Consider the following 26940-nt stretch of genomic DNA (forward strand, 5'->3'; position numbering starts at 1 on the left):
CATGATTTTTCCAGGGACTGAGGTGAGGCTGACCGGCCTGTAGTTCCCAGGATCCTCCTTCTTCCCTTTTTTAAAGATGGGCACTACATTAGCCTTTTTCCAGTCATCCGGGACTTCCCCCGTTCGCCACGAGTTTTCAAAGATAATGGCCAAGGGCTCTGCAATCACAGCCGCCAATTCCCTCAGCACTCTCGGATGCAATTCGTCCGGCCCCATGGACTTGTGCACGTCCAGCTTTTCTAAATAGTCCCTAACCACCTCTATCTCTACAGAGGGCTGGCCATCTCTTCCCCATTTTGTGATGCCCAGCACAGCAGTCTGGGAGCTGACCTTGTTAGTGAAAACAGAGGCAAAAAAAGCATTGAGTACATTAGCTTTTTCCACATCCTCTGTCACTAGCTTGCCTCCCTCATTCAGTAAGGGGCCCACACTTTCCTTGGCTTTCTTCTTGTTGCCAACATACCTGAAGAAACCCTTCTTGTTACTCTTGACATCTCTTGCTAGCTGCAGCTCCAGGTGCGATTTGGCCCTCCTGATATCTTTCCTACATGCCCGAGCAATATTTTTATACTCTTCCCTGGTCATATGTCCAACCTTCCACTTCTTGTAAGCTTCTTTTTTATGTTTAATAAAAAACATAACTCCGGGACTCCGGGCTGAGGCAGTGTTGAGGCAGTGTTGGGGTGTAGGAGGGGGGTGCAGGGTGTGGGTTCTGGTAGGGGGTTCCGGGCTGGGGCAGAGTTTTGGAGTGCAGGGGGGGGGTACAGGGTGCTGGCTCTTGGAGAGGGCTCCAGGCTGGGGCAGAGTGTTGGGGTGCAGGAGGGGATACAGGATGCTGGCTCTGGGGGTGCTGGCTCTGGGAGGAGGGTCAGGGCTGAGGCTTGGGGTACAGGAGGGGGCTCGGGGTGCTGGCTCCAGGAGGGGGCTCACAGCTGGGACTTGGGGTGCAGGAGGTTGGTGACCACTGATGTAGCACATGGCCATGACACCATGACTAGTAATAACCAATAAACTTATGAGCACAGACTTGGGCACTATTGCTCTGATACTGCAAAGATTTATGCACATGCATATTTCTGAAATGTAAATACTACCACTGAAAACAAATTCTATTCAAGTTAAGCACATGCCTAAGTCTGTGCAGGATCAAAGCCACGATCTCCACAATAATTGGGGGTAAATAATATATGAGAGAACTATAATTAAATAGTTGTACAAATAACTTATTGCAAATTACTTATTAAAAATTGTATTCTCAGCGTTGAAGATCCCAAGGTGTATTCTCATGTTGATACACAGGGAGATATCCACATAAGGATAAATTTATTAATATTATCTTCAAGCATCTACATAAATATTGATGCTGCATCAGCTTTTAAAACTAGTCATAAGAGAGAATTTCATTTCCTTTTCTTAATAAGAGGAAGCAAAGGTATTATGTAACTACAATTTTCGGGTTTTGCTGAAAAGAAAGAGGCTGCATAAGTCAATTCTCCTTCCATTGGCACTAAAGGTAAAAATATATATTTTAATTATAACTCACAATTTCATCCTTTTTTAATGAGAAAGGGGAAAGTCCTAAAAATAAATTTCTCCCCTCAATGTTAAAAGGCATCTCTATTACAGCTCAGCTTCTTCTTCAGATAATAGAAAAATGTTATATATGTTGTAGGATTCAAGGGAAGTTAAATATCCAGTGAGATCAGCAAAGAAAGGCACAGTATTCTATCTTGTAATACATTTTGGAAGTCTCCATTATTTATGTGAAAGCATATTCATCCTGAACAGAATATCTTACTTTGTACTTTTAGTAATATTTTAAAGTTAATAAGTTGTGTCATGCTGAATAGATTGTCAAACATTGTTATTGTAATGTATCAAATTGCTGGACTGCTGATCAAACATTTCTAACTGTATACAATAGTCCCCGTTTAAAAATCAGCATTACTAACTGTTGTTATTTATTCTTATTTGTTAAGCACCATCCAGTTACCACAGAGTGGTATCTCAAATACCACAGTTTTCTCCGAAACTTAGAATAGGAAGTAATTTTGTGCTAAATGTTGGCCAATGGTGGCTTTTAATAGTAACCTCTGTGCATGGTGTTACACTGTTAGTGCGGGGAAAGAAATGCGAAAGGCAGAGTGAATGTAGGAAATGCACATACAGCTTTATAGGATATGAAATGAAATGTCTACTTTCAATATAGGATAGTAAAACAAAAATGTAATTTTCTTCCATCCATGCAGATGGGATATATAATTTTTATCTGTTTCTCACAAAGCACTAACAAGTAACTCGGATTTGTATACATGTAACTAGAATAATAAATCATAAATGAAATTTCTTATGGTTTCCTGCACTAAAATATAATCAAATTGCTTTAAAAAAATCGAAATTGTTGTGGATAATCAACATGCAAACTATTAAATATTGTAATCTGGATTTTTAGCAACCCAAGCCCATAGTTTACAATATTCTTAGTTCCTCAAAACTTTCCCTACCATCTGTTCCCTCATTAGTGTTCTCACTGATAGCCTCCCTCACCTTCCAAATATAAATAAATAAAAGATTGAATCTACTCCTTCCACCTCCAATAAATATAGGTATCATCAATGTTTCAAATGAACTGAAGTTAGATGTCAGTGATTTTTTTTCTTTCTTTTTTCTTTTTGAAGAAACTGGAAAGCCTTTGAAAAGGATTAGCTTAATCTAAAACAAGTTAAGCTCTAAAAAGAAAAGAAGTACTTGTGGCACCTTAGAGACTACCAAATTTATTTGAGCATAAGCTTTCGTGAGCTACCGCTCACTTCATCGGATGCATTCAGTGGAAAATACAGTGGGGAATGCATCTGATGAAGTGAGCGGTAGCTCACGAAAGCTTATGCTCAAATAAATTTGGTAGTCTCTAAGGTGCCACAAGTACTTCTTTTCTTTTTGCGAATCCAGACTAACACGGCTGCTACTCTGAAACCTGTCATTAAGTTAAGCTCTGACGTCTGCAATATTTTTCTGAGTTGTTTAATACTTTTAATCTCATTTACTTTTGGGCTCCTGTTCATATACTTATTGTATTGTTGATATGCTTCACTTTTGCTGGGAGTGGGCTTCTTTATAGATTATACGTTCTCAGCAGACATTTAAGTTCTTTACCTGTAATTGGAAATTCCACACCCAGTCAGTTGTGGCAGCAGAGAAGATAAGTAATCTCAGTTGAAACCTTTTTTATTAGATCTATCTTGTATCCACTTGTAGTATTTAATTATATCAATTCAGGATTAAATTTATAAAGGGAAAATTTAATGCAGTTGAATTGCTGCAGGAGCTAAGAAAGTAAACTCATTTGTGGTTTCATTTGAATATTTCTGAGCAGTTTGTCATTTGAGCATTGACTTCTGAATATTGTACTACAGTTTTAAGATATCAGGAATATTTTTCTTAGAAATAAAGAAGTTCAGTACATATTAAAATACAATTACTTGGGTCCATCACATGCAAATTCTTTAACCCCACAGTTATTTCCCCAAGACTCATCAATACAATGAAATTTCACTGTCACAAAAGCAGAAATGACATTTTCTGGTCCCAATAATAGCTCTCTGGGCACTGGCATGTCTGGGTGCTAGAAGATATTGTGTTAATGTAATTATGTCCTATGAAAACCTTGATTAATAGTCTATTTACTGTAGATCAAAATTGAAAATGATTTGTGGTCTCATCAGAGTTCCTTGTCCAAATTATAGAACCACCACTATACAAGTGGGCATAATTACTAATCTTTTTTTTTTTAAAGAGACATACTTTGGCTAGATTTTAAAGGGTTTCTATAACTTAACATCCACTAACGATATTAGCTATATAAGGAGAAGGTAGCTATGTGTGTGATCAAATATCCTGTTTCAGGGTGTATGATGTTTGCTTGCAACTGTCAGGGGACTTTCCCTCATTATACAAAATTTCACAGCTGCCTTGGGCCACTAGGGTGGAATTGAGAGAGAAGGTTGATTTTCCTCGGACGCCTCAAGTGCCAACCATTATCAAAAACAGGAGGCTGAATTAGATGGAACCATAGTTCCAATCAGATATGACAAATCCTTTGCCATCTTATTCACACATTTTTAATTCTTGAGGGTAATATTTTTTTATTGCATGCTAGTGTGTGGTTGGAGTTTTTTTTATTTTTTTTTGGTCTTCATTCTGACTTCTATTGGTACACACTGGTCATAATTCTAATCTCACTTACACTGGTGTAAATATAGGTCCCATGATTTCAGTGAAGTTACTCCTGAAGAGTGTGTGTTGTTGATAGAGCACTGGTCTGGAACTCTGGGACCTGGTTGCTATTTCTGGCTCTGCCACTGGTCTTCTGGATGACCTTGTGCAAATCACATCTCTGCTCTGTGCCTCAATCTCCTCTTCTGTAAAATAGGGATAATGATAGTGTCCTCCTTTGTAAAATACTTTGAGATCTAAAGCTTTGATCTAGCTGAGGAGAATAACCCATAAAATTCTGTTAGAAGAAGAAGAGAACTACCATCTGGGGGGTATGTTCTCATTCAGTTAGAGAGTGAGAATTCAGTGAACTCAAGTACATGCATAAGTACTTTCCTGAGTTGGAGCCTTAATGTTTGATTAAGCTGTTATTTGTGAAGAAATATATAAATACAAGATATTTAAAATATATGTGCACTATTTTAGCCTTTGACATTCAAAATATGGCAAGTTGTGAGGAAGATCATTCAGATGGAATTTTCTGCACAGACCGGCATTCTGATTGCGTCAAGTTTGATACCTTGTCTGAGAAAGCATTGTTTTCACTATGTAAGTACTTCATATGACTCCTTGCTAATTCCTCCATCATCAGAGAATGACACTTATTAATTAAAAGTTTTCAGTAGAAAATGATACACTTCTTCCTAGATTATTTTCCCTTTAGAAAAGACACATTACTTATTTTATATTGACTGTGTTACTCACTTAGGATGAAATTCTTCTGCACCTTTTAAGCCACATATAAACACTATTTACACATTTGCCTATTGTGGCTGTGCAGAGATGCTCTTACAAATTCAGTGGCCTAAGATTACATACAGATGGTATGGAGGGATTGAAATCTTTATTCTAGCCCCAAAGCTTCCAGGAGTCAATCTGGCTCATGGCAGAACTTAGATCAGCCCTTTCCTGGAGGGTACTCGATATAATGCCCCTTGTCAATGGCCCCACAGGTTATGTTCCATAGCCTGGGAATGTATTTGCCATGCCTCCTTCCCCATAATTCTCCCTCCATTGGAACCAGGAATAAATGACTTAGCTCTAAGATAGCCATGTAATTTTCCATGCTGGGGGAATTCTGAGTTGCTCACTTAACAAGACTTTATGACCTGTTTGGACTGTCAGCAAAGCCAGAATCTGAAATCTGGTCCTGTGTATCAAAATATTTGCCCTTTAGGAAAGGCCATTATATTTAGATACTAAAACACTGGAGGTACCTGAACTACTGCAAACTAGTTTGGTATGTGTCTCCCCCAATTCCTAAAATTAGAGAAACACAGTATTTTCTTTCAAAAAGCAAGTTATTCCAAAAGGCTTTTTCAATGCAATATCCAACTGTAAAATAACAAAAACTGAAACCGAAACCCTGTTAACTTGCCTCTTGTAATTCAGTCACTGTAATATGAATTGTACACATAAATATCCTTGAGAGATTTCATGAAGAGAACTATAGCGCCAGAGATTTGATATGGCAGAGTTGAAAAAAATGAAAGCAAAGTTTAAACTTGATAACAAGCCATACATTTACTTTTAGGCTGTCTCTTACCTGGTGACTTTGGACTGAAAATATATCCCTACTATAACTTTAATTAATCATACTACCTTAATCCTTGAATTTATTGCAATAGCATTCAATTCTTAGTGTAGTTTAAAACTGAGAAATAAGTGAGGGCTGTTCACTTATCTTTTCTTTATATACTGCTGTTTAAAAAGAAATACTGTTTCAGCTAACAATGTCACAGAATGTTACCAGCTTTCTTAGGGTAATTTCAGCATCCCAGATTTTGCCCGTGCCCCCAAGAAAAACTCATAGGGAGGAGCTTTTTCTGAGGAAATTATCATGATGATCCCCTCACTAACTTCCTCTCAATTCTTCCATTAGGGGCTGGAGTTTATCTCCATGTGGAATACATCAGCCTCTCAAACCAGGCATATCTGGAAGGTGGATATCTGCAGGAGTCCCGGCTTATCCACCTGGGGGCCATTTGCCTCTGTACTGGCACCGGCCCCTAGGGCCATCCCTTGTTCCTCCTACCAGATTGTCCTGGATGTAGCTTCTTTTTGGGCCCTTTTTCCCCCAGAGGGGAAAGATAATACAGCACCAGAATGTATTATATGTTCTTCCTAAGGTCAATTAAAGGGGAAACAATGATGGCACTTTAACATCAAGAACTGGAGGGAAAGGAAGGTGAGTACAGGAAGAAGAAATCTCAGAGGAAAACTGGAGTCAGAAGAGTGCTTAATTTAGTAGGGAGAACCAGATGGCAAATCTACCTTTCTTAGTGATCTTGGTGACCACTGGTCCCACTGTGAGAATTGGCATTATTTTTTATTATTCAAATTACTGGTGCTTATCAAATGTAAAACATGTTTCCTGAAGTATTTTTATTATTTATTTAATACCCCATGATTATTTTAAAGTTTCTTTAGGGGGTTCAAAATTTCTTAATATCAAGAAAAAATATAGTGTAATATTATATATTCTGGGCTCCTTCTGTAGTCTTTAGTCAGGCAAAATTCCCATTGTTTTCAATGGGAATCTTGCCTGAGTTGGGGCTATGGGATTGAACCCTCTATGTCTAATTCTTTGCAGGTCCAAAAAAGATCACGGATCGTCAAGGAAAAAAACAGAAATGTTTTATGCTTACCCTCAGTGTTCTCTATCTGCTTGTGTTTGCCATTGTCTTTGTAATCATCAGACTAGCAGGTAAAAATTTAAATTTATTATACCAAAGGAAACAAACAGGTATGGGTAATCTTAAGCAAGAGATTTAGTAAAGAACGATTATACCTGGAATTATTTTTACATCAGTGAAGAGCTAAAGTATGACTTAGGATTTGAATGCACAGTGTACACTAGGGTCAAATTTAATGCAGTGATGGTTAGTGCTCCTGGATCAACTAAACCCCAGCGCTTGTGTCCATCCACCTGTATTTGTCACTGCTCCAGAAAAACAATGCTGCCTTCTTTGTGCACTAGGCTTGATACACTGGCTATCATGTTTGCCTTTCTCTGCCTCCCTTGAGAACCAACCTTCATTTCCTTTGGAAGCACCATTGAATAATTCCTTCAGGTGAAAATCCAAAACTAGTTCAAACTGTAAATAAGACACACGATTTTAGCAGCAAAGTTGACCATTGACACAGCCTGCTGAAGGAAGCTGTAAATTCATCATAACTTGGAGACTTGAAATGGAGTCTGGATGTCTTTCTAAAAGACATGCTCTAGTTCCATCACAGATTATTGGGCTTGCTAGTTTTCACAAATGTAGCTAAATAAATAAATAAATTTCCTTTACTGCAGAAATTGTTGGACAGTAAATTCTATGATCTGTCCTATGTAGCAAGTCTGACTAGACAATCAATGTGGCTCTTCAGGCCTTAAAATGTATTAATCTCTATCTAACAGAAAACTGTCAGTTATGAGCCCTCTGATGGTTCATGAACATTGTTTCAAAGTACAATATTAATGCTCTGCTGTTGCATGGAGTTCCATGCTGCTTACGGATGGTCACTTGTACTGGCACAGAGCCATTGATTTCCATGGAGATGCCACATGAGTGAAGAATCCACCAATGCAGATCTCCTTAGAGGACGGGGGCATTATTTCTGTGCATAAAAAACATTCCCCCATGTAAGGTTAAAGACAATTAAAATTCTTTCCTTGCTGGAGCTGTCTTATGTTAAAATAATGTCTGTTTCTTAGTACATACTTCCCAAATTTTACAATGATATTTCACTATCTCCTTCAGAAAGATTCTTTACATATCTCTTGTATATGTTTCAAGTAACTGGCTTTTTGTATCGCTAATAAGACTAAGCGACATCTTCCTGAAGACATTCCATTAATATGTAAATAACTGAACTCCTTTGTCTAATGATTGGGGGCCAGATCCGAAGACCATTGAAGTTAATGGAAATAAACCATTGACTTTGGATCAGGCCCTGTGTATGGGCCTGTATGGGTATGGGTTGGATAGAGCTGTGAAAAGCACAATAAAATATAAATGGAACACCAAAATTGTAATTATGGAAAAGATGTCATTTATTGACTTTTGTGGCAAAAAATCTGGGCATTTTCTTTAATCAATACTGACAGATTAAATAAAGTGGCCTACAGTACTTAATTAAATCCTGAGTACAGAAAGGCATTCAAATGTTCTTTGCGACAAAAAAATCCTCTTTATACTCATTTCTTTTTATGATACATTTTTATCATTATGACTATTGTAATTTTCTTTTTACTAATCAAAATGAGACTTTCTAAGAACTGACAAGAAAAGAAAAATTATCTAGAGTCCAGATCTGCATTGCATTTTGTTCCCCATATATATCATGATCCAACCCAGAGACAGTGGGAAAGCTCATATGAAAGTGCTTGCTCTCCCTGTCCCCTGAGGAGTCCAAAGAGGCATACTGGAAGTTCAGCCACAGACAGATTGACCTGTATCAAGGAGTAATGTAGTCCTATTGGAAAGTGTGCCTCACAGGGAAGCATGCGAGATGGAGGGACCAATGAGGAACAACAACTACCAAGAGGCACCACAGTGGCTCAGGTGGATACAGAGGTAAATGTCAACCTGACTCTCAAAGAAACGATTTTCCCAGTGGAATATTTTGCCAAAATCAATCTCTTCCCAGAGAAAATTTAAATTTGGACAAAATTTATTTTTTTCCAATGGGAATATAGTTCTAAATTTTTCAAGTAGCCCTAACTGTCATGATGAAACATTATGATTCAGTGTCACCAAGAGATGACTGAAAAATCATTTAAAAATCCGAACATTAGAGGGGCAGAAGGGAGGAATGGGATGTTGAATTTTCTCCAAAAAAAACTTGTTAAAAAATCAAAATTTGAAAAATGTCAAACAGCTGTAGTCATATAGTGATGCAATCCAACAATGAAACTATTGCCAAGTCGGGTCAGGATGCTGCACTATGTTTACTTTGAGGCTCTCTGGAACTCCATTTTATGCAAATCTCCTCTCTCTTTTTTCCTCCCTCCCTCACTTCTCCCATCACCCCTGGATATTGAGAGAGACCCAGCAATATCCCACTAGCTTCAGTACCGTTACTCAGTAGCCCTCTGAAATCTCACGTGTATCAAGGGAAGAGCTTTCATCTTTCTGCCTGGGATCTTGAAGAGGGAGAGGAGCCCTGATCAGGCTCTTGTTCTCCACAAGTATCACATTTGTTATTATAAATGCTGTGCCAGGACTACGAATATCTTCACTCTGCAACAGCCAATTCCACCCCTCATTAGCCTGAAGCGTGAGAGAGGAAGAATCAAACCCAGTTTGCTGGATGGCAGCACAGGCACTAACCACTTACCCAGGGCACTTTTCTCATATTGCTTGGAAATTTACAAAACATGTGTCCATACAGAGATGGGAGAAATCACTGTAGCAACTGCTACAACCTGCAATAACAGTTTTCATACATATGTTTACAGTCAAGTTTCTTTCTCAGCTTGGCAAATGTGCCTGGGGAGAGAGTCACAAGAGTGGAACTGAGAACATATATTTCACAAAATATATTTAAAACCCCCCACAGCCATTTATCGGGGGTAGCCGTGTTAGTCTGTATCACAAAAACAACAAGGATTCTGGTGGCACCTTAAAGACTTAACAGATTTATTTGAGCATTAGCTTTCATGAGTAAAAACTGAAGGCATCTGAAGAGGTGGGGTTTTTACCCATGAAAGCTTATGCTCAAATAAATCTGTTAGTCTTTAAGGTGCCACTGGACTCCTTGTTGTTTTCACAGCCATTTAGTCAGTAAGTGTAAGTGCTCTTTACTTTCTATCTAATGAAGCTGCTATTTCCTGATTAACATATGGTCACACAGACTCATTTGGGTAGATTAACCACTGGTGTAACTCCACTGAGGTCAATGAAGTTACACCACGGATACATTTGGCTGAACATGTTTACAATGCTTGGATGCAGTGCCTTGAACCAACCACTGAGAATCTGGAATCTCTTTGCAGTCCTATTCAATGAAATCAAAGCATCACTTCCAGTAAAAAGCTTTTAAAGGAAACAAAGGCAATAGTTACAACAAGCTACTTTTAATTTTGACATTGATGGATCAGAACATGTTTCATTTCATGTAAACTACAATCACTGACTATTAATGCTGACAAATATCTAAGAATGGGTGTATTTTTTTCAGTTTGCATTAGCACCCATTTCACCAACAATACAGAACCCACTGTGTCTGCCTGGCATGAATAATAAGCACTTGTCTGTTTATCTGCAACTAGAATTAAGTTGTGGAACTTGTCTCCAATGAAATAGATGCTGAAAATCAGCCTGCCCCTCTATATCTCTTCAGAATTTTTCTGAGAATTAGAGAGATGATACCCAATGCATTGAGGATTTAACTGCCTCATCATGCATCATATAAGGCACTTAACACATGTGGCCATTAATTTACTCACCCACAAGTTTACCAGTGGGGGTAAAAAAAAAGCAGATCCTAGAAGTGTGCAGTAGTGAGCAGCTGTGCATGTCTCAGAAACATCTCATCACACCAGACATTAATTGGCTCCCTGTTGGCCATCCTAGCGAGAAACTGAATGGACTTAAAGATTAAAGTAGACTTTCCTTGATAGAAGTGATCTTTCTAGACCATCACAGAGCAAACTGGTGCGCAGTACTGACAAATTTGTATGCTACTGCCTAGGCTGTATATGTCCTTTGAATAAATAAGACTTCAAATCCCTATCAGTTAATCCAGCACCTTTCAAAAACACTAAATTCATCGAAAGAGTCATTATCAATGGCTGCTTCAAAATATATGTCAGATTTGAAAAGCAAAATCTATATTCAGTAGAGAAGAGCTCTGTTTAAGGACTAAGACAAGCTCTATATGTTAATTACTTCTATTCTTGTTTTTTTTCAAGCATCCAAATTGTGCAAGCCACTTTACAGAAACAAGTAGAAATGTGGAGGAAATCCTGGCCCCATTGAAATCAATGGGAGTTTTGTCATATTTTTATCCATGGTCTCTACCCCCAAGGCTAAAGGACAAAATTTTAAAACCTGGGTGCTTAACGTAAGCCCCTTAAATAAATTTCACTGATTTTTTTCCCAGTGAGCGGTTCTCATAATTCATAGATTTTAAGACCAGAAGGGATCATTAGATCATCAAGTCTGATCTCCTGTGTGCATAAGTCATTGAATTTCATACAGTTACTCTTGTATTGAATCCAACAATTTGTGTTTGACTAAAGCATATCTTCCAGAAAAGCATCCAGTCTTGGTTTCTCCATCTTTTGATGTCTTCAAATCACCACTTCCCTTTGTAGTTGCTTCCAGTGGTTAATCATCCTCACTGTGAAAAAAATTGTGCCTTATGAATTTGAACATCGCAAGTGAGCATCATATCAGACTGTAAAATCTTTCTCTCTGTCTCAGTCCCTCCTGTTGAAGCTGTTCCACTTTGTATAATGATTAAATATTAATTGGACCAGAGAGAGAGAGTAATTGTCTGTCAGAACCAGGGCGACCACGGTGTCCATGCCTGCTCACTTTTTATTATGGGCATAATTGGGGGGCAGGTGTCCATGTTGCCCCCCAAAATTGCAAGCCTTGGGCAGGCTCAGTGCAGTGTAGGCAGGGGCTGCACTTCACAGTAGGGGAGCTGATGATCACAGTGCCAGCCTCTTCCTAGTGGGGGAACTGAGGTGGGTCTTAGTCCCCCCTCATCATAAGGCATGGTCCCTCTTAGTGGCCCCTCTCCTGCTCCTCCTCTTTGCCCCAAGTCCCTGGCCCCTGGCCAAGCTGGAAGCTGGAGCCGGACCATGGTAAGAGCCATCCAGGGAGCCTAGAACTCTATGAGGAGCCTTGGACTCTCCACCTCTGCTGGATGGGGTGCCGAGGTGCCTGAGAGCAGCCCCTGGCCCATGTCCCTGCCCCCCAGAGCACACCACCCAGGGCAGGTGGAAAGTTCTGGCCTCCTCACAGTGGCCCGGGCTCCCTAGGCAGCTCTTACCATATGTGGAAGTCCTTGCAGGATAGAGGTTTAATAACACATACAAAACAATAAATTAGGGTCACTGATGGGCAAAAGAGAGAGAGAGGGAAAGGGCCAGGGTAACAATAAGATCACACTCAGAAAGGTGCATTTGGTTCTCTTACAATAGAGTTTATTTAAATTTTTTATCATCTCACATGCCATGTGAATTCTGTGGGAACAAGGTAATTTTAACCCATAATACGAGGAATGCTGAGGCCCTGGATAACTTATTTATCTATAACTTATTTAACTTATAATTTAAGAACAAATTATACAGTCTTGATGTATTAATCTATTGATTTCATTATCTCAGTACCGTGCATGATTAAATAATCGAAAAACCTAGCAATAACAGTTGTATTTTCACTTGGAACTTTATTCAGTTCACGTATCCGAAATGGAAAAGAACCTGAAGAATGACACTAATCTAGTTAGTGAGAATAACATACAACGGTGCTTCAATGGAGATTGTCCTGGCAAAGCAAGAGAAGGAAAAGAGGAGCAGACAGAAATCATCATAGCTCACACTGAAGCTTTACATCAAATTGCCAAAGAGATTTCAGAGCTGAAAACTAACCTTCACCAAAAGTCAGAGCATTTCCGAAATCTAAGCACAGCAACTGAACAAAAGCTCTGGGAGGTTGGCCTTCAGATTAACACCTCAGCCTTAGCAATGCAAGTCCTTCGGAAGTTGATAGAAGATATTCAGACCTCATTTAGGTTTCTGAATTTGACATTAGCTGATGTTCAGTCTGCTGCAGAAGACAGGAACAATAAATACACAGGAGTGTTCCTTAAACAGCTAGAGGTAGGAAGCTACATTGATTTTGTCACAAGATTTAAGGCATTGATAGGATCCCCCATTCACTGGCAAAAGAAAAAGTAACAGCTTTGCCTTGTAGATGGTCAGATTGTTGTTCTTATGACTAATTTGGGAATATATTTGCAGAAGGGCAGAGGGAACAGCCTTACTCTCTGCAAGTGCAATTTGTATCTACAGACATTCATTCCCATATTTTTGCACCAGGAAAATGAACTACATATGCAAATCAGACAACCTAGACCTCTTTCTACTTACCTGATTTGCACCTGACCATGAGATAATTAGTGCAATTATGCTAATTTTCATCCACAAAAGGAAGGCTGCCCTTTTGAAAAATTACCCTGTCCCAAAGAGATCATGTTGGCAGGTTAACATTTTGTTAATTTATTTACATCCCAATGGGACTTAGGCTTTAAAAATCCTGCTTTGCACCTATTTGCATATTTAGGGGCATAAATAAAGACCTTTGAAAATCTGTCCCTTAGGAACATAAGTCTCATTGAAAGTCAATGGACTTAGTTTTCTAAATGCCTAAACACTTTTGTAAGTGAGAGTTAGAGTAGAAAGCTCCGAAGTAGAGCTTTGCAAATAACTGATGGAAATTTTTTAAAAAATACATTTTGGGTATGTTCCAAAATGAAACTGTTTCAAATTTTTTGGCAAACTGAAAATTTGAAAAAAATATATATTTGGAGGCAAACAAAACATTTTGTTTGACCTGAAAGGAAGCATCTTGCTTCATTTTTAAGCTTTTAAAAAGTTTTTTTAAAAAATAAAAGTGAACTAAATTTCAACAAAGTGAAAAGTCATTTCAAATAAAAAAATCAAAACATTTCGTTTAAAAAATGTCAGAACAGGATTTTTTTTCAGAACTTTAGTTTGTTTTTTCAACTGAGACAATTCAGTGAAATGGATTTGAATTCACTAAATCTTTCAGTAAATCCAAATCTGCATGTTTCAGAGGAAAAAAAGTATTAGCCAAAAAATTTCACCCAATTCTACTTCCAAGTTGCTTGGGCAGTTTGGAAAAAATGTACCCAGAGACTCTTACTAGTGACCACAGTCCTGTACACTAGTCAATACAAAAATGATCAGACATTGACCATTTATTTTAGACAAATATATTGTACCCTTCTTTCTGCTGCAAGTTTTCAAACATAACCATGCAGGTACTGTACTTAACTAAGTGATAAAAACCAAGGACCAGATTCTAAACCACACCCTTTGTGTAGTCATTCACTCGTTTGCAAAATACTGCAAAATTATAATAGTAACACTTCACAATCACTTTCCGCTTCCTGGGCAAAATCCTAAAATGTGGCCAAGATTACAGTCAGTGCAACTGAACAGTGGGTGGGGCTTTAAGGCAGCTTTGCATTCCTTCTGTTCAAGAGCCTCCCAGGAGTATGAGCTGATTGATAGCATAACTTAAAGCAGTTGAGGATCACAAGGACATAGAGGGTATATCTATGCTGCCTTTAAAAAAACACAGCTGGCCTGTACCAACTGACTTGGGCTCATGAGGCTTGGGCTAAGTGGCTGTTTAACTGTGGTGTAGACATTTGGCCTCGGGCTTGAGGTGAGTCTCTAAGACCTTATGAGGTGGGAAGGTCCCAAATCTTGGAGCCCAAACATCTACACCACAATTAAATATTCCCTTAGCCTGAGCCCCTTAACCTGAGTCAGCTGGCTCAGACCAACCGCAGGTGTTTAATTGCAATGTAGTCATACCCAGAGACTCCCTTTTCCCCAAAATACCCCATTCAAAGAGTAGAGATGGCATATAGCTGCTCTGCTTTAAAAAAAAAAAAGAAAGTACTACTCTATATGAAGAACTGAGCCCTAGTTTTATATGGCATTTTATGAGATAGACAGACTTCAATGGGAGTAGAGTAAGGCCAACGCTGAGCGCTTTTGAAAATCCCGTCCTCCTTTCATTGTGTATCTTGGCCACCTCTGTCAGGTTGCAAAGAATCTGATGTAGTCTACTAAGAGTTTAAAATAAATTGATACTGTTCTGGGGAAGAATAACCTGATTTAAAATAACAGAACAACACTCAGATGCATCTGAAGAAGTGGTTTTTTACCCATGAAAGCTTATGCCCAAATAAATCTGTTAGTCTCTAAGGTGCCACCGGACTCCTTGTTGTTTTTGAACAACACTGTATTTGCACAAGAAATCCTGAACTGCCAGAAAGTATTATTTCAGTTCTAATACATCTTAATATCAATAAGGGACACAAACTTGTGAAATCTTCCTCAGGGGAATGATCTTTTCTCACTGGAGTAATTGATTTACTCCAAGGCAGATTCTTTCTCACTTTTGTTTATTTACCATGTCTATCCCAAAGAATGTAAAAAATAAAAATAAAGGGGATTACTCAAATAAGTAAGGTCTTGGACCATCAGTGTTAGAATGAAATACCTAATGATGCTAATATATTTTTACAGGATATCACAAACCTGCGGGATAATTGGTACAACACATCAGCAACCATTGTTACCATAAAACAACAACAAAGCAATCTGGAGCAAGAAATTAAAGGCGAAGTGAAACTTTTGAATAATATCACAAATGACCTCAGATTAAAAAACTGGGAGCATTCAGTCGCATTAAGGAATATTACATTAGTGCAAGGTAATTTCTGGTGGTTCTTATAATGAGAATAGGTTAAAAATATTTAAGAGTTATCATAAGTGACAAGCAAGTGACAAGGATTAAACAGATAAGGGAAGCTATCACTGTAACTGCTGATCCTGTACGTGCTGTTGTGGTAAATAGAGGACATATTTCTCCAGCAATGTCAACTCCCATAGCGTCCAATCCTGCAAACACTTATTCATGAATTTAGTGTTATGCTCATTTGTGTTTACAGGCTCAAGTAGGTAATAATTATTAGCAAGATTAGAATTGCTGTAGCAAAACAGAACAATGGTCCATCTATTCCAGTATCCTGATTCCAGCAGTGGCCTATGATGGATACTTCATATTTAACTAATGAGGCAATGCTTCCTCATAGGGTAAATTCATTCCCAACCCTTGCTGGTGAACCCTGAAGAATGAGAACTGCTCAGACTTAAGCTGATTCATGAGATGCTATTTATTTATATAAATGTCTATTCATTTTGTGAATCTCACTGATTCACCATTGTGTTACTCCAGTTTTACATATGTATAAGTCCTTTGATTTCAATGGTATTACAACAAGAAAAAGCTGGAACATCACTATGATGAGTCAGGCTCATAGATTGCTGAAGGCCAGATTCTGCATTGAGAACTTCATGCACTAACTTCTGAAACTTGGCAGACACCCTTTGACTTCAATGGAGATCCACCCAAATGCTCCTCAATGCAGGATAATGACCTAAATATCATTCTTTCTGACTATTTGCCAAGGGAATTAAATGTCCACGACTGTCTGGATTTTTTTCTCAATTTTATACTTAAGTATGTTTCAGAGAGCATTGGTCTTGAAAAAATTGAAAGTTATACAATTAAATTTGTAGATTAAAAATACAATTATAGGCACACATTGGACTGCACGTTCCTTTAACTTTACTTCTCATAACTCCAAATGAAGATGGTGAGGACAATTGTCACATCAGGGTCTGTAAGCTGATTGTTCTTGAGAGAGACAATTAATGTGAAAAAGCAAGAAACAATTATCAAGAAGTAAATGAAAGCATGATCAAAGAACAAGTAGAAAAAATAAACATTTTTTCCAGACTATTTTCTCATGAGATCAAACTTTTTTTTCAAATTCTCACTGAAACAAAAGAAAAAATACTTCACATTTTTCAGTTTAAAAAAAATCCAAATCTCGATTTCATGTTTTTGTTGTAACAAAACCACCTATTATGGTGTATCACTAACATGAATAATATACAATGTACCCATCTAATGGTAATGTTTAGCACTGCAAATGTTTTGTGTTGCTCTGGTTGGTTATGTCAAATAACGTAACAACATCCTGCAATGATGTTGACACTGTTAGAGCATTAAAGAAATTAGACTAGTTCTTATTGGAACCAGTGTGAGAATGTGCATTTGACATTGCATGCTGCAGGTTCACAGTAGCAAACTGCAGGGTTAATTTAGTCTTCCAAAACAGAAAATAAACCTAACCAAATTAACCCTGCAGTTTGCTACTGTGAACCTGCAGTGTGCAATGTCAAACATACATTCTCAGACTGGTTCCAATAAGAACCAATCTAATTTCTTATATATTTATTATTGCAGTTGAGTTAAACAAGTATCAGATTTTATGCTGAAAACATATGATAAAAAGTAATTATCTTCCTCATTCTTTGAAAACTGAACAATTTGTACTTTTAGAAAGAAACCTGAGCATTTACAATGGTGTAAAATGTTTTTCAAAGATCATGTAGTTGCTTTCCTCCTTTTTATTATATGCTCTCTGTTGAATTCTTTAGGCATCATTCTAATAAATACATTTTTATATGTTGCTTTGAATATTGCTATGACAGTGCACTTTTTCACTCAATTGCATAAAGTAGCTATGCTGTTTCATTTTCAACCTCTTCCCTCACCTTTAGTTCCTTTCCTCTGCATTCCACCAAAACATGACCTGTGTTTCAGGAATCAAGGTTTAGAAACTCCAACCTCTTGGTTTTGGTTAAGGGTTCTAAATGGGGGCTATACTTTGTTTTCTATCACTTGCATGCAGTAGTATCTCTATCAATGTTATGGTGGTTGAACTACCACAATGGCAGATTGATCTTTTTCTGAATATTGCTAATGAAAAATGATAAGCCTATCCTTTCGCATATGTAATAAATTCATGATTTACAGTAATGGTATATCATGTCCAATTCTTTTAAAGGTCCTCCTGGGCCCAAAGGAGAGAAAGGTGATAAAGGTGTCAGAGGAGATCAAGGTGTAGAAGGAATTCATGGGCTAAGAGGTACATTGGCTGTCATATAATGAATAATACTGGGAACAAGGTGCATGTACTGGATACTCAATAAAGTCATGCTTATGATCATATGAAGTCCCAGTTAAAAGGTTAATTGTTGAAATCTAAACCCTACCGGACAGAAAAGATTTGCTTTAAATTCAGAAAATATGAACTATTCTATATGGATTGAGTTCAGATTAGCTTGCTGAACAATCTTCCCAGCTGCCTAATAACTGGTGAAACCAGACTGATAACTGTATGTTGGTGGTATCTATCACATATTGAACACTTGACTTTGCTTATTTTTTTTGTCTTAGATGAAGACAAATAGTTTCATTTTAAAAGCACAAAAACAAACAAAAATCACCAATAGGCTACATCGTGTGTGTGTGTGTGTGCACGCATGTGTGTTTTAAAAGAAAACTCAATAGATTCAGAGAAATACACTAAATAAATATCAGACAGACTCTAATTGGATTCTCTTTCTCTAGTGATATGGTGTACTGGAATAGATCTGTTTCAACTCACTGGATGTGAATTTAAATGCTGAGTAGAATACAAATTCACTTTCACCTTTGCTATCAGCAGCTGTATGTAGTTTATTTGGAGCAAGTCTTGGTTTTTATCATTTTTCTATATGTTTTATTTGCTAAAATCTATAGCATAATTAATAAACTTTAGAAATTAAAGAATATAAAGGGAAATATTATTTCCTTCTAAAAGAATAAGAGATGACAGTGAATAAAATAATTGGCTCTTAATTCCTCATAAGTATCACAAAAACCTTGGGTAGTGTTTCAAAGCAAGGACTGTATACAGGACGATGTGTTTTTTACTTTGCATATCATCTCATGAAGCTAGAAAAAGCCCAAATATGTAGCACTACATTATTTTCATCATCTTTGATTACGTAAATCTCTTTCCATCATTGATCAATGTATTGACCAGTCCAAGTTTAATTAGTTTAAAAGTTTAAAAGCAAGAGTTTGGTTCATGACTGTCCTCCTTCGGATCATTTTGCTTAAGAAACTAATGCATCAGCTGAGTTTTAAATTAGAAAGCCTATCTATGGCGATGCCTTGTCCTTGAATATTCTGCCAGATTAGCTTTATCTTGAAGAGTCAGTTTACTTGACTGCACATCTATGGATCTTGACAATAGTGCATTAATGTCATGAGCAAGGGAAGTAACCAGTATTATATCAAAGTCCACAACCTTTGCTATTATCAAGGCTCTCTCAGCATTTCCATTATAATCTACTATCGTCAAAGCTTTATAACTCAACCATAAAAGGTCAGTCTGGATTACAACTTGCAAATGGTTTCATTTTGGGAGCATCTTTTTCAGCTGTTCCTAAACTATACATTTGCAAAGTGAAAAGCACCAATATTTTACCTTTTGTTGTTGGTTTTTTTTTTTTTTTGGAAGATGAGGTTCAAGGGAAAAGAGATTCTTGTAAATGAAGTGTGAAAATGAACTTTTTAAATCTCTTAGATTGCACTGATCACACAGATTGGCCTTGGCTTAATTTGGAAACCAACAACAAATGATACAAAAAGTATCTTCTGATTATTTTCCACAATAATGTTTCCCAGAGTACTAACTCTGAATACCTGCATACTTGACCCATTTATTTTAACAATTACAGTAACTTGTTATATGAATGATGTAACAGTAATAATCTATGACTTTCAGTGATGTTAATGGAAGGTCTGCACATGGCTCAAGCATGGTTTATGACTAAATAAATTTACATGTCAGACAATGAAAACATCAGTACATTGAAAACTCTCCTACCCCATCTGTACAGTACCTAGCATATTGGGGCCCCATTCTTGGATGGTCCTTAAGTACTACTGTAATAAACATAATTTATAATAGTAGTGTTAAAACCTATACCAGTGTTTAGTCCACTAGGTTGTTTTCCATGGATGTCGACTGATTAATCTCTAACAGTATTAAGTAGTTTAATCTCTGGCATTTGTGAAAATTGACTTCATTTAAGGAAGACAAAGAGGGAGGATCATTTGAAATTATAGAAGGAAGCAGAGGCAGATACATCATTAACAAGGCAAAAACAGCTAAAGTCTGTGGATCTTGTATTAATAAGAAGTCCTAGATCTCTTAAAAACTATGGGGCAGGTCATCAGAAAGTGTAAATTTATATAATAAAGATGTTTTATAGAGCTATGTTGATTTACACCAGCTGTGAATTTGGACTTATGTATGTATTCTGTAAAATGTATTATGACATCAAGGGTCAGATCCTTCACTGATGTTAACTGGCTTAGCATTATTGACTTCAATGCAACTACCATTTATACCAGCTGAGCATCTGGACCTTGATAGTAACAGCTGAAGAATTTATAATGTGGGAATGATGTAACTCTACATTTCTGAAACATCTACCAAGACCAAAACTACTTCCTTTGAAAAAGGAATAAAGGAAATTTAAAATCAGTTCATCTTGTATGCTCCAGCCATTAGGAAGAAAAATTTAATCTTTTCTAGCTACAAAAAACAGGAAATTAAGTTCAGTTAAAACTCACACGCCAGTTGACTAACTAGGAACCTATCATCTAACTTAGTTTGTTAATGAAATCTCCTAGGAACAGGGAGAGCTGGATCTCAGGAACCCATCCTAAACTAAGGTAATCAGGAGACAGCAGAGCTACAAGTTTTTGCAATGTTGAAGAACATAGAGCCAAACAGAAGGAACTCTATACATTTTCCATATATAATTGGGGGCAGAGGGGAGTAATCTGGTGGTTTGCACAGGTAAAAAACACTAGAGAAGAAGGAAGTAATGGAAACAAACATGGACGTAAACTAATGACCAGAAATGGTTATAATGCTGTTTGAAATAGCAGGCAAGTCTGAAATGGTTACTATTATGACTGGAATATACAAAGCAGTAAAGGCCTTAAAGAAATTGTCCACAAACCAGGAGTGATAACCAAAAGTTAACGTTTTCTTTTGCTGAATGAATGTGATTATTAAAATATTCTATTAGGCATTAATTTAGAGACACTTAAGAGATATTATTATTATTGTTTAAAACAAATTATGCAGGGAGGGACAGAGGTTGAGAAAGCTTTTCTTAAATGTAGAATCAGAATATTAAAATGCAGGAAAATGATAAGGGCATAATGTGGGGGAAACCCTTCAGTGTCTGAAGGACTGGAATCCCTTCAACGGAGTTTCTTTGGGTATTAATATGGGAATTAATACAATATAATTATCTGATAAGATATTGGATTGCGTACTTTTTCACAGCATATCCATGTCTTTTAAGCTCTAGTGATAAAAGTATGCTATCTAGCCTTTGACAATAAGGCCTGATCAAAGTCCATTAAAGTAAATGGAAAGAATTATGGTAGAGTTACAGACCCAAGGAATTACAGACCAGTCAATTTAACTTCAGTGGCTGAAAAGATAATGCAGCAAATCATTAAGCAATTAATTTACAAACACTGAGATGATAATAAAGTGATAAGTAACAGTCAGCATGGATTTGTCAAGAACAAATCATATCAAACCAGCCTGATAGCTTTCTCTGACAGTATATCAAGCTTTGTGGATGGGGGCGGGGTGGGGGGAAGCGGTAGACATGGTATATCTTGACTTTAGTAAGGCTTCTGATACTGACTCGCATGACCTTCTCATAAACAAACTAGGAAATGGATGGAGCTCCTATAAGGTGGGTGCATAACTTGATGGAAAACCTTTCCCAGTGGTTCACGGTGGTAGATATCAGTGGTTCACAGTTGAGTTGGAAGGGCATATCCAGTGGCTTCCCATAGGGATCAGTTCTGGGTCTGGTTCCGTTCAATATCTTCATCAATGATTTAGATAATATCCTAGAGAGTATACAACAGTGATTTTGTCCTGTAATATTCAGACTTGCACTAATTCATTTCTCTGGTTTTGCTAGGTTTTCCTGGAGCCAAAGGGGAAGTTGGACAACAAGGTCGTCCTGGAGATCCTGGACAAAAAGGATCAAAGGGAATTCCAGGTATAGTGACTATAGCAAGAAATTAATAGTAATATAGACAAGACATTCAAGTTGAGGTATTTGTCCTGACTGGTTTTAAAATGATCCCAGTAGAATTCTTTGATAAGATCAGACCAGATCATTCATCTCAAAAATATCTCTCTCCCCAGGACGGATGGCAATGCTTAAGTAACTATGGCCCTCAATTGCACAATGTTTTCCCCTCCTCTAGTCAGCTATAAACTATAAAGTACTATAAAAAGAAAGATCATGGGGCATACTCCAGCCCTGAGCCATCTGATTTACACCATTCTGGCAGCACAAAGTGGGTAGAAGGCCAACTTAAACAGCTATTTGGTGATTCCCTCAATGTAGGACCCCTGTATGATAACTAACCCCTTCTTGACATTTGTATAAGGGGCACATCAGTGACCCTGCTCTGGTTTGGAAGGGGTTAAAAACAGCCCTGGGAAAAGGCTGCCCCGGGGAGCCAATCACAAGCAGGTTTGAGGCAGCCAATCAGGGCCTTACTGGGCCAATATAAAAGGGCTCCAGGGGGAAGAAGAAAGTCAGTCTTGCTGTAGCAGTGGAGTAAGAAGGACCTAGCTGCCTGGTAGAGACAGGGATACCTGGAACAGAGCAGTACTGGGAAAGGGCAGGCTGAGCTGGGGAGCTCTGGCCTGAGGCCTTGCAGCAAAGCCTGAGGAGTACTAGAGCTGCAGGGAAGCAGTCAGGCCAAAAAAATGCAGCAAGTCAAAACACTTTGCCAGTGATGAGTGGCAATTTCAGACTGCAGTTTGCCCCTGAGAGAACGGGCAATTTCAGACTACAGTTTGCCCCTAGATGTGACTGGCAGTAGCCACTGAGGCAAGGTGGGTATAGGGGAGTTTGGGGTTCCCCTGGGAGGGGAGACCCAGTGTGTGGGAGGGCAGCACCCCAAGGTAAGGAACTCTGGGGTCCAGGAGGCACATGGGGCCAGAGGTGGTGGAGACAACAGGGCAGGTAAATGAGGGTAAGAAACCAGCCAGAGGAGGGCGCTCCTGAGCTGACTGACCAGTGGGAGGCACCACTTCGGTGAGTGCTCCGCCTTACTACATGTAGACAATGATGATAAATTAGGTACTGTTTCCTTTACACCACAATAAGTCACTTTATATAAGAAATGACAAATAGCACAGTGAAGGAAAGGAATATTATAGAAAAGGGGAAAGATAGTTACAAAAGAATGAAGAGGGAGAAAGAAAAGAGCCACACAAAAAAGGAGACACAAAGAATCAGAACTATTTTTTCTTGCCATTTGAATTTTTTATTTTTTATTTTATTTTAATTTTTTGGAAGCTGATTACTTTTTTATTTGTACATAAAACTGTATGCACTAGTACACTAAATACCAACGCAAGCCATTATCATATGGACTTAGTTGAGAATGCTGCTCCATAAATACATCCCAACATGGAACCAACAGGAAGGTTGCTGAGTGTTCAGCATTTCTGAAAATCAAGTCACTTATTTTGGTATCTAGAAAGGATGTAGGAGGCTAACTGTAGGTTCCTATTTTTGCAATTCTCAAGTAGGCATTTTTGACCACAAGTTCACTGGAAATGTGGCTAGTGTTATCCACTGTTATGCATTTATTTTGAGGGATTTTTTTGTCAAAATGTTATTTTGAATTAATTTTTATCTTTAAATTTAATTTTCTTAACATGCATTACCAATATTCACAAATAGCTTCCCTGTTCCTGAGAAGTTTTACATGTAAATTAAATCACCATAGAAACTTCAGGAAAATCAAACCCATAAGAAACCAAATCACTATTGTACACTAAGGATAATCCCAAAAACTGAAATTGCTCTGTCAATGGTAGGGTTTGGGAGCTTGGCCTGGGAGCTCCCCTCCCTAAGAAAAAAAACATCTTTTTTCTTCAGATGTTGTGGATGCTGTGGGTAGAGTGAAAGGAAGAAATCATTTGGGGTGTCTATTCACCTTTCTTATAGTTCTGTCATCTTTGAGAATCATCCCAGCTGAGGTTCAGGAGACCAAGTCTGTGTGGATGGGAACCCCCAGCTGTTTCTTTGTCAAATGTAGATTTTCGCTCATATCCTCTTTCCTGCCAAAGAATGGCCAGTTAACCAGGTGATGATCCATTTGATTTTGTTGAGACCTGGCTGAAGCATTGGCTAGCCTTTTGTCTCTGGGGAACTAGTTTGTGGCTGCTCTCCCAGATGTGGAACATGTCTTAGTAATGCCATGCAGAGGAATCATATAACTTTACATGCAATGTTGCCATACATATTTTAGCAGGACAATAATGATCAGCAAATTATGAGTTTTCAAATGATACCTCACAAGGCATACTTTGTGCTACATTTATCATAATCCTCGAAAAGGGGTAAACATAGAGGTACAGACTGTCACAATGATCCACACTAATGTAGATTTACTCCAATGTAGCTTTACCTGGGTTGAAAACCAAAGTTATCTCCATCAGTGTAAGTTATTTTACATCAGTACATCATGTCTGGTTTTTCACTGGTCTAGAAAGTCTGAGTCTACAAACAGCCAGCAAAAAAATATCTCTGAGGTATGAACCACCCATTCAGCGTAATGAGGTATTACTGCAGAAACTTACTGCCATGTCAAGCTCCTCCGCCACCATGTGAGCAGAAGACTCAATTGGGGGAGGTGTGGGAGAGCTTTTGATGCCACTAACCAGTGTGACTGTGCTGTGGAGGTATAGTCTTTTGCACCCCCAGAGTCTTTTGCATAGGTGGGTGACCGTTAAGTCCTCCTTCTCTGGGACTGACTGAAACCTGTCTAAAGAGAAGCAATGGTGGTCTGGGAAAGGAGGGAGCTCCAGTCTCCTATAAGAAGATTCGTGGTAACATCCTGATAGCTGTGCAGACAGCTTTTCCTGGTGGAATGGGGGCCATACGGGATCACAGTGAGTGCTATGTGGGGATGTACCTAGGGCATCAGATTGACTTACTCAAGTCCTGAGAGCTGGTAAAAATGTCCCTTTCAGAAACCTCCCTTGTTTGACCCTCTCAATGGATTTTGCACATAAATATTGTTACTAATACAGGTCTTTTTTTATCTTCTCCACACACACAACTGATTTAGGGCCAAAAGGGGAGAAAGGAGACAAAAGCAGAAGTAGCAACACCATTGCAATATGTAAGTAACAATTAAATAGTTATTTGATTTAAAGAGCACGCATTTTTCTGTTTTTTTCTCTTTACTTAACTTGGTAAGTGTTCTTGTAAGAAAAAAAAGTGCAGCTGGGCTTAATGTGGGTAAGCAATATGCAGGCTTCTACATACAAAGCTTTGGCTCTATAACGTAGTCCTGACCTACAGTGACTCCATTAATCCAGTACCAACCCTTTCTGGAACAAAAAAAATGTCAAGAAGTGTGTCAAACTCTTTTGTGGCTTTAGTCATATGGATATCCACCAAGATCTACACTCGGAACGCTGAGCTCCATTCAGTTGGCAGATCTCAATGGAACTGAACACAATAGTTTATTTATTTAGTGTTCTGTATGAAAAAACCTTTTGAGCATTGACAGAAAGATCCAACAGAAATAACTGAAAAAAATAAAATGTGATTCTGTTAAAATAACAGAAAAGCATAGAATTTTAGCTATTAGACTGTTTGGCAACTGCCGCTAAAGAGTAGGTAAGAGTGAGGACTGATGATATTGTTTCATACTAAAATCATTGATCTCTTTCTGTAAGATTCTCACATTATCCAAATTGCAAACATGCAATTTTTTTTCTCATGGTGTTTGGGAGTTTAAACTGCACCTATGGCAGTTCTCCGGGTGGGAAATCATTGTATTTATTACCAAGCTTACATTACTTTGAACAAAGGCTCAGACTAGTATTCTGTTTGCTCTAAATAAAGTTGGTCAAATATCAAGTACAAATAATATGACAGATCCCACGCCATGACAGAAATGCTTCTAAATCACCTTTATAAAGTGGCCTGTCCCTGTACCATGTTGGCCCCACAGTGCCAGTTAGAGCAATCTGAAGATTAGGAACACATGGTTATAAGGGTTTATAGAAATGATACCATCAAATACTGAAATGAAATTACTCAAATAGAATGTTATTTAAATGCAGAAGCTTGTTTCATCCTTAAGATCAAACACCGATTTCTGTTTCCTTGTAGAAAGCAAGGAGAACTACCGGCACTTTCCTTGCTGTCCATTTTTAAACAAAGATAAAATGAGATTCAGTGATAGGATATTTATTTATTTAGTTTTTAAAAAGGTCCAAAACAATTTAAAGTAACAAGAGAATGAGAGACTTTCAGAATATAAGTTGTGGTTAGTCAAATAAGACCACACATTCCACTCAAAAACATAAAGTTAAAGTGATTAAGAGCAATCTGTACTTCTGTTCATATTTCAGCGACTGAGAATCAAATGGTGGAATACAATCTGTTTTGAAATATAACCACACTCTTCCACTGTAGTGCAAACATCAAATATAAGCTTGTAATATTGCAAAATACCTCTCACCCCCAACTGTTTCTAGAAGGATTTCATTTCAAGCAGAAAGGCAATTTTAAACCTTGCTTTATTTACTCAGATTGATTACCTTTGTAAAGAATATATCCACTCAATTAACAACAAACCTCCACAACTAGCTCCTATTGACCGATTTACTGTACAGAGGATAATTCATTTATGCCATCTGGCTGGAACCTCTAACCTACAGTCTCAGTAACGGGACTTGCTTAATTTATTTTCAGGGTCATTATTTTCATGATGTAGATTCAGCAACCATAGCCTTTGTTTCTTCTTGGGCTGACACGTATGTTTCTGCACAAGAAATCTGGAACTCTCACCCAACTGGAAATGGAGTATAGCTAGTCGAACTGACCCATGTGTCAGCCAAGCT

General features: G+C 38.0%; 1 protein-coding gene across 1 annotated transcript in view; it reads left to right on the top strand.

The window, feature by feature from the left end:
* The first annotated feature begins 3681 nt into the window (after positions 1–3681).
* The window catches only part of MSR1 (macrophage scavenger receptor 1), a 33149-nt gene continuing 9890 nt past the window's right edge, over positions 3682–26940 (top strand). The window contains exons 1-7 of the mRNA XM_038400528.2: positions 3682–4821; positions 6866–6979; positions 12678–13102; positions 15569–15755; positions 17962–18042; positions 21971–22051; positions 25152–25205. Of these exons, the coding sequence (XP_038256456.2) occupies positions 4683–4821; positions 6866–6979; positions 12678–13102; positions 15569–15755; positions 17962–18042; positions 21971–22051; positions 25152–25205 (1081 nt within the window). The 5' untranslated portion in view covers positions 3682–4682. The remainder of the gene's footprint in view (positions 4822–6865; positions 6980–12677; positions 13103–15568; positions 15756–17961; positions 18043–21970; positions 22052–25151; positions 25206–26940) is intronic.

Source organism: Dermochelys coriacea, chromosome 4 (genome assembly GCF_009764565.3).
Source record: "Dermochelys coriacea isolate rDerCor1 chromosome 4, rDerCor1.pri.v4, whole genome shotgun sequence".
NCBI classification, from domain to species: domain Eukaryota; kingdom Metazoa; phylum Chordata; order Testudines; family Dermochelyidae; genus Dermochelys; species Dermochelys coriacea.